General features: G+C 40.9%; 1 protein-coding gene across 1 annotated transcript in view; it reads right to left on the bottom strand.

Annotated features, from left to right (window-relative positions):
• Positions 1-15,499, bottom strand: part of LOC144786174 (voltage-dependent T-type calcium channel subunit alpha-1H-like) — a 1,055,750-nt gene that overhangs the window by 968,921 nt on the left and 71,330 nt on the right. Inside the window, exon 4 of the mRNA XM_078665169.1 lies at positions 12,857-13,016. Within this exon, the coding sequence (XP_078521295.1) occupies positions 12,857-13,016 (160 nt within the window). The remainder of the gene's footprint in view (positions 1-12,856; positions 13,017-15,499) is intronic.

The raw sequence follows: 15,499 nt of genomic DNA, 5'->3' as shown, positions 1-15,499 counted from the left end.
TTTAGCAGAACCTATTATAATAACTAGGGGAACTAGACAGGGTTGCCCCCTGTCGCCCCTTCTTTTCGATCTCTATATCGAGCCGTTCGCTCAAAAAAATTCGAGATGAGAGCAGCATTATACCTTTTAAATATAGAGATTGGGAAAAGAAGTTGTCCCTTTATGCGGACGATATTATGATAATTACAAAAGACATCAGCTCCGCATTTCCATCAGCCATTAAGCTAGCACTGGAATTTGGTAAGATCTCCGGCTATGAAGTAAATGCCTCCAAGACCGAGGTCATGGAATGGAACAGCGTAACAACAGGGCTTCCAGTGCAACTCTGTAGCAGCATGAGGTATTTAGGTATAATTATTGTTAAAGATATAAACCTAATTGCTTCTACAAATTTTTATTTAGTTGCCAAGGAATGTAGGAAGTTAATGGGCTCTTAGAGTCATCTCCCTTTGACACTTTTGGGTCGTTCAAATCTAGTGAAAATGACCATTTTACCCAAGTTAACTTTTATTTTTAATAGTATCCCTCTATTTTTTGAAACCTCACTAATAGCGAAGATGCAGTCTGATATATCTTCATTCGTTTGGAAGAAGAAAAGTGTAAGAATAGCATGGAAGAAATTAAGGCGGCGTAGGGAGAAGGGGGGATTGGCAGGCCCAGATCTTCAGATCTATGCCTGGGCTTTTCAGATGTCGCATGCCCGAATGCTCTTAAACACTCTATCTGATCATGGCATCGGATTAATGTTTAAAACACTACTACAGTGCGAAGGGATAGGGCAGAAGGGGTTTCTTTTTAAGTTTGGGGCCCCCAAATTTTTCAAAAAAATCAAATTGAAGGTATTGTCAGGCCTAGCAAAAACTTGGTATAATCTCAGTTACCACCAAAATAGGATATTATTCAAATCGTTCTCCCATATGGGATCTTCCTGTTTCTCTTGGTTGGGCAAAAGATGTATTGATATATCCACTAAAAGATGCTAACATCTCAACCTGGGGTGACCTGTTTGTAGAAGGGGTTATGCTATTTTGGGAACATTTAGTAAGTAAAGTGGGCTCCAATCTTTCTAGACTGAAGTACTTACAAATTTCAAGCTGGGCACAAGCACTATCCTCTCGGACGTCTCGCCGTGTCCATTTGCCTATAGGTGGCAGCAGTTATTTGGAATCTTCCCTACTAGATAAAACATCAGGACCAAAGGAGGTTTCTTTCTTCTATAATTTAATCTTGGAGGAAATAGACGGTGAATTCCATCTCCCGGATCAACTTTGTGGTTCCCTGTTGCCGTCTGCTAATCTACACGAATTATGGTTTACATCCTGTAATGTTCTCTGGGACTTAGTGAAACCGGCTTGGGTTCACAGAAACCATCTTTTTACTCTGCATAGGGCATATTACTCCCCCCAAAGATTGTCTAAATTCACAAGAGCGGAGCCGGTTGCGTGTGCCCGATGTGGCCTAGTGGAGGCTTCAGACACACATATGTTCTATGAATGTCCACAGTTAACATCATATTGGCAATCAATAGGTAACAAATTAACAACTCTTACAGGCTCCACCGTAGCAATAGATCTTCGGTTGGTAATATTCGGAGTAGTGGAGCAGAAACGTAGCCCAAACAATAACCTATTGTTCTATTCCATGCTGTTGGCCCGACGAGAAATATGCGGTGGAAAGAGGCTTCTCCCCCGACTTTCTACGATTGGTGCTCCTCAATGCTGCAAACATCAAAGATGGACATGTCCAGGACTGGAACAACAAATAAAAGGGCACTTTGGCAGATACTAGTCCTATGAGTTTGAGCTGGGGTTTTTTTTTCCCCCCAGTTCCAATGATTACGAAGCCATGATACACTTCTTCTGCTAACACATCTTCGCTACTTATTGAGCGATCTGGTGGCAAATGCAATGGTGGTAACTGGCTATTGGTAAATATCTGTCTAATGCACACATAATGGGGTCTTATGGTGAAATAGTTGGTAAGACATTGCTGAGGGGTGTTGACGGAATCGTACTTCGAATATGGCCCCTTTCCAGCCTTCGGCTGAGGCAGCGTGTCAGTCATACTATGAGCCAGACTACCCTGTCCGAATATCTTGACAGATTAGTGCCATGGTTGAGATGAGGAACAAAAAAAAAAAAAAAAAGATGTTTTGGAAGAGCTTGGTGTGCGTGTCAAGCACTTAAGGTTCCCATTTAAGCCTCTAGCTAAGCTGGCCTACTTCATCTTTTAATCTGAAGTGATATGACTTGGCACTGTTGTGCCCACATGCCACATTTCTCCAGTTGTATAAAATGCATTTGAGCGTTATACTTCTAAAGAGTTTATCTTTCCAGCTCTTTTTATATGTCAGTGTTAACTTTCACGTCACAGGAAGGGGAGCAACCCACTGTGATTGAAGTCAGTTGTCTGATGGTCATTCCGGGGCAAATAATGGGCAAAACAATTTGGGTTATCTTATGTATTGGTATTTTTTATTTTCTACTAAGAATATGGAGCAAGATTAGTTGTTTTAGTATTGGTGAGATATGCTGATAATTTGGGATGTTGCATTTTTTTTCAAATGTCTGAAGATAGGGTGTGCTAAATAAATCCCACGGCCATAGTCCAACCGAGATTTAACAGACACATGAAATGTCTTATGAATGAAAGGTAAAATTTAGCACAGAGTTTTTACTTGACAAAACATGAGCTAGCCACTTTGACACCCATACTTCATGGAAAAAATTATGGCCCAAACATTGCCTAAATTGTTAATAACTGAGTCGCAAATACACCACAAGCTCATACATCCGGCAATCTAGCTGTGTGGGATAGTTGCTCCTTCTGGTGCCATTAGTAGCTCTGTTTTCCTTGGATTTATCTTCATGAAATTTGGGCACATCCACAAATTCTCCATCAATAACGTTTGCAACATGGGCTTAGACTTGAAAGGAGGAAGCATAACGACTGGTTGTCAGTCTGTTTGAGATGAGGGAGCTGCCTTATTTTAAATGCCTAAGGGCCATATGTATCAACAAACTATTTTGCAATTCCTAAATAGCGATTTTTAAGGAATCGCTATTTAGGAATTACAAAATGGTATGTATGAAAAAAATCGCTATTTTTTAGCGATTCCTTAATCTTCTTTATTTGCGAATTCGCATTTTGCGAATTCACAATTAAGGAATAATTTCCAATGCATTCCTATGGGCCAGGAGGCCCATAGGAATGATTGCGAAATAATTCGCAAATTGCGAATTCGCAATTTGCTAATTGCAATTTGAGAAATATTTCAAGGGTGCAGGGGTGTCTCAAAGACATGTGTGTGCATATGGTGCACATACATGCCCTATGGGCATGTGTGTGCGTCACATGCCACCTTAAAAAATGCCAAAATATGCATTTTTTGAAGAATTCCCAAGTTACCATCAACTAAAAGTTGGTGGTAATTTGCAAATTCTTAACCATAATTCGCTAGCCAAAAATGCTACATACATAGCATTTAAGGAATCGCAAAATTGCGATTCCCTAAATGCTATGGAAAAATAAGGAATCGCACAACTTTGCAATTCCTTATTTTGGGAATGTTTCATACATCCCAAAACATGCAAAATGGCCGTTTGCGAGTCGCAAAGGCCAAAATTCGCAGAATTTCGGCCTTTGCGATTCAAAAACGGCTTGATACATATGGCCCTTTGTAAATGAGCCTGGTGGATAGGCCTGAATGGACACTTGCGTGAAATGCTGCATAAAGCTCCAATAGGTTCAACCCCTGTTCACCTCCCTTATCCACCAATCTACGCAGATCATCTAGGCTCTGAAGTAAATACCACTTCAGTGCTTCCACCAGCACTGAACCATGTGTGATGTCAGTCAAGAAAGGTATTTTAGCTTACATAGTTTTTAAGTTGACCAAAAGATCAATCTTTCCAGCAGTTAACACCGATAAGGAAGCAAAGGAAAGGATCTAAAATTATTCAATTCGTCCATGTTTTAATGGTATGTGTGTCATCTCAGGCAAGAGACCCATCAGCATTTCGTTTGAACCGCCCAGTGCACCTCCTGATTTCACACCCATCAGTGCCTGTTTGGAGGTACCTTACCCCACTGGAAGCATTTGACTAATCTGCAATCCTTTTCACTGAAGTTTCTATAACAAATGATTCAACTCTGCTAAACTCACATCAGATACAGACATGACCTTAGCAGGAGAAGATGGAGCACAGCAGTATTTCTGATAGTAGCTGTGCCTGTCAGAAGACGATCCTGTTACCTAGCTCACCATGTAAACTTCTGACTATACTCACTTTTGCCTTACTGAAAAAAAAATAGCACATATATCTCTAGGTATATCTTTCAGTGATGGGAGTTTGGAATTCTAGGAAATGTGATACAAATAACAATTTTCTTCACTAAAAATAGACCCCCGTCTATGTGTTTTCAAAAATGGAATGAACCACGTCAGCTCTCCAGGAGATCTGGGAATGTACTTTTATTCATGTCAGAAGCTACTTGACATGATAGGCTGTAGGGTCATGGTGCACCATGTGCTGACAACTGAAGCACAAAAGAAAAATTAGGTTGAAGAAAATGTTAGATTTCTTTCATGGATTACTTTAAAAGCTGCACAGTGCTGAGCAGTACTATTTTTCATTTTTACAGGGTCACCTGCTCATGTGCAGTTTTATAAAGATAATGTACCTGTGAGTTCAAAACAACAGGCTTGCCTATGCAAAGCTTAGATGGTTATTCATCTACTCAAACGTGCTAGGGCAAAATGAGAGACTTGCAGGCAACAGTAGAAGGCAAAAAATGAGGGTGCAGAGAAGCAAGACACCACAGAGTGGGGGCACAGCAAATCGGATTCCTCAAACTAGAAGACTGAACAAAACAATGCAAAATAGACACCAACTAGAAAAAACAAATTGGAAAGAGAGGTACAAAAGTGAGGTAACTTAGAAACATGTTGCTGGAAGTCCACCTTCGGATGGTCATAAACAGGCTCTAGTAGTGACTGTTCTTTCCCTGAGTCTAGAAACAGAGGCCCAGTTTTATAAAGAAATTGTTTCGCTGTTGAGTCACACAAGGCAACGGAAGCCCTAAAGCCAGATTTGCTGTGCCACACAGAGGCACCTTGTGTGTCTCTGCGTGGCATAGTAAATCTGGAATAACGCAAAACAGAGCAAATTGCTGCTTTGTGTTACCCTGCGTTGGGAAGGAATTCCATGGGCGGAACGTGTTGGTTCCCACGCATCCACCCATGTTTTTTGGCACACTACACTACAAGACTTACTAAGACTAGTAAACTTGGGAATGCGTTAAAATGCTATACCTTCCCAGGTGAGGCATAACAAGGACAAATATGGGGAAACAACCTTTACAACGCAACTTTTACAACAAAACTTTTACAATGCAACATCCATTACAACGCATGCAATTACAACGCAACCATTACAACGCATGATACTACAACGCACACCACTACAACGCATGCCATTACAACTCAGTGTGCGTTTTAACGTCATACATCCCAAATATGTTTAGTTCTCCTAGCTATTTCCTCTTTCTATGTGTGCTGCATTCTGCAGCAAACACAAACAGAAGAAATTGATGCTGAGGATTGCTTTTGTTGAGGAAGAAGTCCCTTCCTGCACAAAAACAATCCTGCCTGTAATGCCGGCACCCTTGCACCATGGCACAAGGGTGCCAGTTTTGGTGCTTGGCAGCCACAAGTGTGCCAGTGCAGAGAGAGAGCAGGAATGCTCCATGCTTTTTCCATTTGACACAGTGCAGCAAGTTGTCTTGCTGCTTTGTGCCAAGTGTTGATAATTCTGGCCCAGAGAATACTGTCCATGGCACACTTGGACATTTGAAAGCTTCTTTATGGAGTCTGCAGGATGACTATGTGGTTTCAGATTACAGTGCTACATGTCAACCAGAAACTCTTTGTTTATTGGTTTCAGCCATGGTTCACTATTGAACCACAGGGACAAAATGTATCAAAATGGATAGGTGCGTATGATAAAAGTCATGTAGAGTTAGCAAAGAGACATGTTGTCAAGTTAGTCTCGAAAAAAACACCATGGAAGGTATTTACTTACATAAAATAAGTTTGAGTTATTTAGAGTCACGGATAGAGTAAAAAGACACTGCACACATCCCTTTTTAGAGTTTTCAAAAAGATATTTCTGCTACAAGGAAAGTCTTGTGAGAAACATGTCCTGGTCGATGAGAGATAAAAATGAGGAACCATGCATAGCACGAGTAGTAATGTGATCAGGATACGAACAAGACTAAAGTCAAAGACTAATTATTAGGCCTCACCAAATGTGGTCACCCTGTAACTCTGAGGGCACTCTCCTACTCTCCTGTCAGCTACTGTGCTGCACTGTAAGGAACATGAGCCATCTGCAAAAGTATTGCTCATATAACCTTTAGTTACATGGATCTTCGTAGTACAGTGTCAGATTACCAGAATATCCCCTGACAAAAATATTGTGTCCTAAACACCATCTGAAAGAATAATGCCCCATTGGAGTTAATGTTAGAAATTCTGCACCAAATGCTACAATAGTTTTGTAAACAATATTTAGGAAACTGTTTTAGGGGGAACAACATTTCTGAAAGCTATATTTTGAGATGCAGCCGATCTTTATATTTTCGCCTAAACTAAAAAGAGGGGTTAGGTCTCTAACTGACTAACTTATTTTCTGAAAATTGTAGCAAATGTGTATAATATTCTTCCATTTTCAAATACATTTTTATTATACAGATATTTTTCAGCTCAGCTGGACGTTTAGCATGCGGACAAATGCTGATTGACACAAGGGACTCTATATCAGACAACTCAGCATTGTCTGAGGAGGGACTGCTACTAATTACCCCGCCTCACGTACTAAAAAGCACACGACCACCTTCTGGGCTAGGGGTGGGCCCATCCTGCGTCCGCCAGTGCTAGAAAGAAAGAGGATAGGGCCACCTCCCTTGGGTCTGGATTTTAGGCCCTACAGCTACAACCCTCCTGGAAACTGAAGGTACTGTAACCCTCATCTTTCCCATGTTTACTGTGTCTTGAGAATGGGGCACGAAATAGCCCTGCAGGCACAGCGGCCCAAATGAAACCTCCTAAACGCTCAAAACACACTGGTGCAAACCAAGCGGAAAGCGAGATTGACATCTTAAGTGAAGAGTTGGAGATCATCCAAAAAACCAGAGCCATGAATGGAGAAAAAGTGGATGTATGACGTTACAACACATACTTTTACAACGCATACCTTTACAACGCATTTTTACAACGCATTCGATTACAACGCATGCCATTACAACAAATTTTTTAAAACTACCTTTACAACGCATTCCATTACAACACATACTACCTTTACAACGCATACCATTACATTGCATGTATGGTAAGTATTGGATAGTGTAGGGGTAAAAATTAATATTCTAACTCCAGGGGGGTGCAACAGTAGGGTAAGTGTTGGATAGTGTAGGGGTAAAAATAACTATTCTAACTCCAGGGGGGTGCAACAGTAGGGTATGTGTTGGATAGTGTAAGGGTACTATGCGTTGTAATGTTATGTGTTGTAATGGTATGCGTTTTAATGACATGCGTTGTAGTGGTGTGCGTTGTAGTGTCATGCGCTGTAATGGTTGCGTTATAATGGCATGAGATGTAATGGATGTTGCGTTGTAAAAGATTCATTGTAATGGTAGTGCGTTGTAAAAGTTGCGTTGTAAAGGTTGTTTCCCGCTTCACCAATTCCATTTTCATATCTCCAGCCCAAAGCAACCTCTTGTATGCCAGATTACACCCTAGCTTCCTTTATTCATCCCATTTCTCAAGGTCATGTAGAGCAACCTATGGGAATTATGATCATGATCACGCGGTCCTTCTAGAAGTAGCGTCTGCTAGGAGAATTCAGAGGAGCGTTCAACCTAGAATGGGCCAATCAGTATTTATGGTGAATGTCCCAAAGCTACTTACCAGGCTCCACTGAAGGCAATGATTCATAGAAAAACAAGGCTCTACATTGGATTAGACACATTAGACATTGTTATTTAATTGTCCATTCAGACATTGTGTACGCAAAATTTGGGGAGATTTATTGGATGCGTCAAAACAAAAGGACAATTCCCGCCATGAATCTCATATCCATAGGGGGATTGGGTCAATCATTTTTCAGCTTTGTATGCAGACGTAACACCATGTGAAGCTGAAACAGATAGTTGGCCACCTGCCTCCATTGAATTGTATGGAAGAGAGGTAGTGCCTTTCATGCTAGAGGAAACTAAAGCTGCTATCATGGCCCAGAAACTTGGGAAAGCTCCTGGCTCAGACAGAATCCGAGACCGATCTATTTTGTTCTGAATGCCAAATCTGGGGACCGTATGTAAATTCATTGACAAATGATTTAACGAAAGGTGCCCCCATTCCAAGTTCCTACAAAGGTGCATACATTATCCTAATTTTTAAAAAGTGAGATAAATTGGCCCCATGAAATTATCAGACTATAAGTTTGGTTGATTACAAAACAAAGACCTACAGCATGCAAATCCTAACAAGGCTTTGGGATTGGATATATTCTATACAAGTGTTATCACATCTTCATGCAGGGTTTAGACCCAATATAAGTACAATTGCTCAGATCCTACATTTTCTGATCATTAAATAGAAGACAGTGGATGTTGAGCAGGGGTCGCTATTTGTAACCTTCATGGATCTACATGCCATGTTCGACCTTGTCCCAAGGGCAAAACTTTGGGAGGTCATGGAAAGGATTGGGGCCCCTGTGGGTTTGTTGTCTCCGATTAGTGGGGAATTGACATACAATATTCCCATTAAAAGAGGCATCAGCCAAGGATGTGTCTTGGCCCCTACTCTCTTTTTGCTATACATAAATGGATGTATTCCCTATCTTTTAGACTGTAAAAATGATTTACCCAAAATGCTAGGACAAAAAATACTGGGGCTTTTTTTGCAGATGATAGTTTTGCTCCCCTCTAAAACTTCACTGGGCTTATCTATTCTGCTGGGAAATTTTAGTACATTCTGTATGCACCAGGGGTTTGAAATTAACAGCAACAAACCCAAATACATGATATTCAGTGCCCGTAAAAAGAACAGGGGTAAGGTATCCCTAGAGGGTGAGATATTGGACTGGGCTTATGAATTCGACTATTTGGCCATGAGAGTTAACAATTCTCATAGATGGTTACCCCAGATAGGAAAAAGTGTGTTGACTCTAAAACATAGAATTGGGTCCATTATAAGATTCGCTAATAGGGCTTCTGCCTTTGCTAACTCATCAGTTATTGAAATATATAAGATTCAAGCATGTGGGGCAACAGTGTATGGGTGGATTTGTGGGGCATTGCAATCTTAACACATGTTAAAAAGGCAGAAATCGCCTTTATAAAGTCCCTTTTGAGACTTCCCACTAGTGCCCCAGCACTCCCTATAAGATCGAATCTAAATCTTAGATCAATCTCAGATATTGCTGTACTGAGATCCATTCACTACTGGATCAGGCTTTGGACATCTGAGGACCTGGCTCCCTACAGGGATTGATTTGGAGAACTATTAGATGGGCAATCAGCTAGCAAAATTACCTGGCTACTACACATAAACCTTGGCTACTAAAGCTAGCTGAGTGATTTTTGGCTCCATTCCACTGCAATTTCATGAAGTGCTCGTGAAAAGCTGAAATCATGCTACTGGAATTTTGTTCTTCCCTCGGGTACTCTCACAGATTCTTATCTGTCCCTGAAATGTACACCTGTTTTTGAGCTTTTATGAATTATGTCAACAAGCCACATGCTCGTGAACTTTTTATAAAATGTACATTAGGGAGTTTACCTCTGGCTTCTTTTACCTGCTCTTGGAATGAAAAAAAACCACAATGTATCCAGTTTATGCCCTATGGGCTGCCAGGTAACTGAAAATGATGAACATGTTCTATTTTTTTGTAGAGCTTACACAAAGCAGCGTTCATACTGGATAGCTCCTCTCAGTCATCTCCTGGGTATCAGTGATCGCCATAATGCCCTAAGAGTATGTAAAACACATACTAGGCAATGCATTGTTTTTTCAATCTCAAGTAATTTGTCTTCAATATGGCATATTAGGCTGTAGGTATTGAGACCAATGAAAACAAGATGCAAGGGCATAGTTTGCCCAATGGCCACACTGTGTTGTTTGAGTAGATTTCTGGGCAATGAGTTGGGGTTCTTTTAAAATAATATTAAGTCCTCAGCAAATAATTTGTATGTACTAATGCCCGTACCTAGGCTTAAACCTTCTCATTGTATTTGTGAGCAATTGTCTTTATATTTATACTATTCGTGCCATACCTTGCTTATGATCTATATGGAAGATTTTAACTTCTTACTGAAACTGCACTGCAATGCTTTATGTTTTTTTTAATGGATTTTGTATGTTTTTATGCTACTTTTAGGGGAATGTTAGGCTGTGCACCTTTTATGATTATGTGACCCGAAATAAATAAATGAAGGAAATGAATCAAAATATTCAGCTCATAACAATAGGGCTTGTACTGAATTTTAGGTTCCGACTTTCTCATCACTCTGGAATCAGGATGTTAATCTTCATAGTGAACATCCAATTATATCGCATTTTTCTTCTCTTTTCTGCATCCTTGAAAAATGTAGGCACCATCATTTTGTGAATCTCTTTATCTGCACTTATCACAACTCTTGGTTAGGTCTCTCTTCTCTTTACGTCTTTGCTAACGCATGCACATTTTTCTATTTCTGGACCCATTCGTTTCGCAACCTACACATTTTCCCTCAACAACATCTTCTTTATATTTGGGCTCTGACCCCCCCCCAAAAAAAGTTAGTTTCATTTTAATTTATGATTCCTCTCAATTTCTTCTCACTTTGTGAGACTATCCACTGTCTCTTCTTATTTCAAAGGAAAAACTGAATTATTTTCTTTTCCTTCACTGCATTCCCACTTGTTCATTCTACTCGACTCTCTGGGGCATATTACCAACAACTAGCGATATTTATCGCTAAATGGGCTTAGCGAGTTTTTTTTTATCGCCAAGCATCGCCGGATATTATCGCAGAGATAACGTGCTATTAGCAACGTTTATCTCTAAAGCGATAAAATATCCGGCGATAGCGGCGAAATGCGTGAATATCGCTGAGAATACAGCGATATTCACACATTAACGCCAATAGGGTCTTAGCCATAATATCCACCTCCCATTGTATATAATGGCTAAGAACTGGTTTGAGCAGGTGTTAGCTTTTGGAGATATTTGCGCTTAGCGCGAATATTTCCATCGCTACGCCTGCGTTGATAATAGGCGATAGCGATGTTAGCGACTGTTTTTAGTTGCTAACAGTTTGGGTACGCCCACTTTGCATGTCATTAGCGATAAATATCGCTGACATGCAAAGCGGGCCCCAAACCGCTCGCTATCGCCTACAAGCTGTCGCTAACTGCTGTTAGCGACAGCTCGCTAATAGGGCGATAGAATTATCGCCGCTTAGCGGCCAAAAACGGCCGCTAAAGTGGCGATATTCTCTTATCACCCTCCTTGATAATATGCCCCTCTATTTGACTCCCCTACAGTGGTTGAGCTCTCAATAGTGCACCAGTTGGACCAGGTCCCAGAGCATTAGGAGCCTACTGCCATCCAAAATTAGCTATATTTTACACACAGACCCTGCTTGCACCACTGCCCATGGTACCATAGCTACATGACTGCCCCCTTCCTGCCTCTTTCAAACTCAGAATGTGCTTTGGATTCATGTTTGACTATCCTTTTCTCACATTAATCTGCTGTCTTGTGCGCCATCTTCTACCTGCTTTATCTACAGTGAAAATCACCACTCTCTTCTGTCTGTTTCACAGTCTTATGCATCATCATCATCAATCGGTTTCCAGTTCCTCTACTAACCTCCAATGTCAGCTCCCCTTTTCTTATGGTATTTCCACCTACCCCCTTAGTATCCACTGGCTTCTCTGTCCATTTCTTCCAGGGCCGGACTGTTATGTCCTGTCCTGTCGTCTCCTGTCATCTCCTGTCGTCTCGTTTCCCCTCCCCTCTCCTCTCATCTACTCTCCCCTCCTCTCCTCTCCTCTCCCCTCCCCTACCCTCCTCCTTTCTGTACCGTTGGTCACTTTTGCACTTTCGTCTTAATGTCCAAACTCTAAAATGTCTCAGTGAATTTGTTTCTACTTTCCTATCTTTCACCTCTGTCTTTTTGTTAGAAATTGGGTCTCCAGTTAGCCGAGGTCTAACCATTTTCAGCCCTATTTTTTTGTTTAAATTCGTTTTTATTATGTTATTGATGATAATGTTTTATAAAGAAACAAATCATGCATTGATTCTCTTATCATTGAGCAGCAACGAGTACACCATCAATCAGTGGTTATGGCTAGAGAAGCCATTTGCCAGCTTTGGACCAAATATATTATTCTGGGTCTAAGCAAACATTAATACAAAATTTCATTAAGAAACGGATGATATTACAGGTTTCTCTTTGCCACCCTCTTTCTAACCCAAACTACAATAGATTAACATTTCGTTAATATTTTACATGTTTTTTAAGAAGTTGGCATATCCTGGCTTCCTTGTACACCGAAGTGAAAGTAATAAGTAATGTAAATAAGTAAAGGCAGCTATAAAGAGAGAAATAGATAAGCATGTAAATCACTTAAAACAGGTGTATAAATGTTCTAAATATGTAAAACAAATAAGTAAAGGAACAGGTGAATAAGCAAAGACAAGTAAATATGAAAGGAAGACGAGCCTTTTCTGAAAGGCAGTGATGAGCTGTACATCAGCCTCACATGTTGCCTGTCCATTTAAGAAAGTGTGATGTCAACTGTACTTACAGCACAAAATTCTGGTCGAGGAAACACCTGTTCCGCAGAAGCCCCGCCCAGAGCTGCACACCAACAATGCCGAAGATGAAAAAGACAAAGAAACAGAGGAGGAGGACGTTGCCTAACATAGGCAGAGTGTCTAAGAGCAGGGTCACCAGTATTCTCATACCTGTGGGGAGAAGAGAGAGGAGCAGGTTAATGATGTCTGGTCCAGAGGAGATGTCCGCAATCAGCATCCTTGGGAATGTATATCATGGAAATGTGAGAATGTGCATCCCAAACCCCGCCCTCTCCTGGTACATTTAGGATGCATCGCTTATGTTGACAATATCAAATAGTGTTATGCAACAGACAGATTCACAGATGTCTTAGACCTATATTTCTTCAAAAGATGAACAACAAGCTCTATCTGGATATTTTGATTACATCAGGTTATACTGTTTCCAAGCCTGGATTTGTTCTGCATGTTATCGGTGAGATCAGAAGTATTGGCTTCAGAAGATGCTCCATTGTTTAGGAAGGATATCCGAGTTGTGTAAATTTGTAATTGACTTGGACCCATTCAGGACGGAAAATAACAGAACCCAAAATTTGGGAACTAAGATGGTGGATAACGGAGAGATCTGGGGATGCTCGTCTTAGTTGTTTACAAAGTCCTAGATTTACCTTTATACCTGTACAAGCCACAATAGCTATTGCCAGGGTTTGCAAACCCTCTTGAAAATGGGTTTAGTGTTGGGTTAAGTCAAGGTCTTGGCTGCTGCTGTGGAATAAAGTGATCTGATGTCTTGCCTCATACATTGTTAAAGAGATGTACATTGTCTTTTTTTGTCAAAAATCAAAGAGGACTAGCTAAGTTACATAAGAGGGGGACTCAATGGAGTACGTGTGTCGGCAAACCAGTAGGTTTTTTCAGAAAGCCCTCACCCACCAACCTAGTTGGTGGCATGCTTCATCATCGGGCCCACCACAGTGACACCTAATGTGCCCCGGGTGTGCTTCAACGCCAGATTACTGCGGAGCTGGTATACTTGCTGAGTGTGCAGTGTAGTGAGTGTGAAGGTGAAAATTAAAAAACCATCCAGGTGGTCCCAGCACCCGAGGGTAAAACAATATTTTAATTTACTGGGCCCCTGTTGGTATATTAAAAGGCAGACGGACGCGTTGGAGTATGGATTATGACCTCCAGTGTCCTGTGTGGTCTACATGTTTCAGCCTGGCCTTTTTTAATTTGAAACAGGCTTTCCTCAAGACATTGTCTTTTTTTGCCTACCATGGAACTTTCAACCGTGGAAGCGTTCCAGTGGGAATCCAAAGAGTATAAGAATTTAAGATATATTCTGAGTTGCAATGTCACTGACATTCTCAAAAGGTCTTTTCTTTATTGTTTTGTTCTTGGAAATTTGTATAGAGGATCAACAGCAGCTGCTCCCTATCAATGGCAAAATGACCTACAAGTTTGCATGTTTGAAGCGGAAACTTTTAAACTCTGAGCTCTCCCATTATGTGGCAAATAAGGGAATAATTTCACGGGTTTCTCAACTAATCTGATACTCTCTCCTTAACAATCATGGGGCAGATTTACAAGCCCCTTGCGCCACTTTTGCATCATTTTTAACATGGGTAAAATGACGCAAAAGTGGAGCAAAGGGCTTGTAAATCTGCCCCCATGTTTTTATCAGAAAGCATACCTTAAACCAATTTTTCTCCTGATATGCTCCTAAAGTCTGGGATATTATTCCATCCGTCATTCGCCTCTCTATGAGAACTAAAATATTTTCTGCATATTCCAAATTCTCTTTCCTCCTTGCACTAGTCTCTCAACCACCTCCTGTTGTCTACAGGAGTTCATTTTGTAGTGATGCATGGATTTCGGTCATGGTATTATACAGCACTTTTTAATGCAACGATCACTCATATCCTTGTATATATGAAGTATCGTGACCACATGACTGGGTCAGATGTTCCGTAGCCCATTCGATGTCTACATGAAATATTAGAAATATTGCATGGAAGTGTTTGTGTTAGAGGTTTTTCTTACATCCAGAGTATGATACTCATTGATACCCTGCTATCCACAGTGCTCTTTGTAATTTGTCTGATGCTCTTCGGACCTTGTACGTGCTGCGTAATAACCCGGCATGTATGAATGGATATTGTCTAATTTGTGAACATGGCTGAGATTCTCTAGACAAGGTGCACTATGTTGATGTCTTAAACATATTGCATGGGGTTTGGGACCTGTGAACCTTTGCTGGACACTCCTATAGAAAGGATCCTGAACATGACACTGACAGACTGACAAGGCAGATCACTGTTGTCATATTCACTATAATGTCTTCATGGGGTGGCTGGGAGAATGAGGTTCATATCTGCCCTGTTATGTAGTCCTGTGTCCTGTTGATTGGCCAGCGAAGCTCCATCATAGAGCGCACTATAGCTCTGACATTGTCACAATGAAAAATGCTGACAAACCACCTGCCCAAGTTCAGCTTGCTGGTCTATCATGATTCACAGCAATGTCATCTCCAACATGGCAGGCTTACATCAAATTCCACCCAAAAGGAGTTGTTATGTGGATTGTGGACCTGTGATCCCATCAATCATCTCTTTGTGGCAACAATTCTACTATTCACATTTTAACGTACCAAT

Source organism: Lissotriton helveticus, chromosome 10, assembly GCF_964261635.1.
Source record: "Lissotriton helveticus chromosome 10, aLisHel1.1, whole genome shotgun sequence".
Taxonomy (NCBI): Eukaryota; Metazoa; Chordata; class Amphibia; order Caudata; family Salamandridae; genus Lissotriton; species Lissotriton helveticus.
The sequence above is the reverse complement of the archived record's forward strand: the minus strand, read 5'-3'. Positions and strand labels throughout refer to the sequence as shown.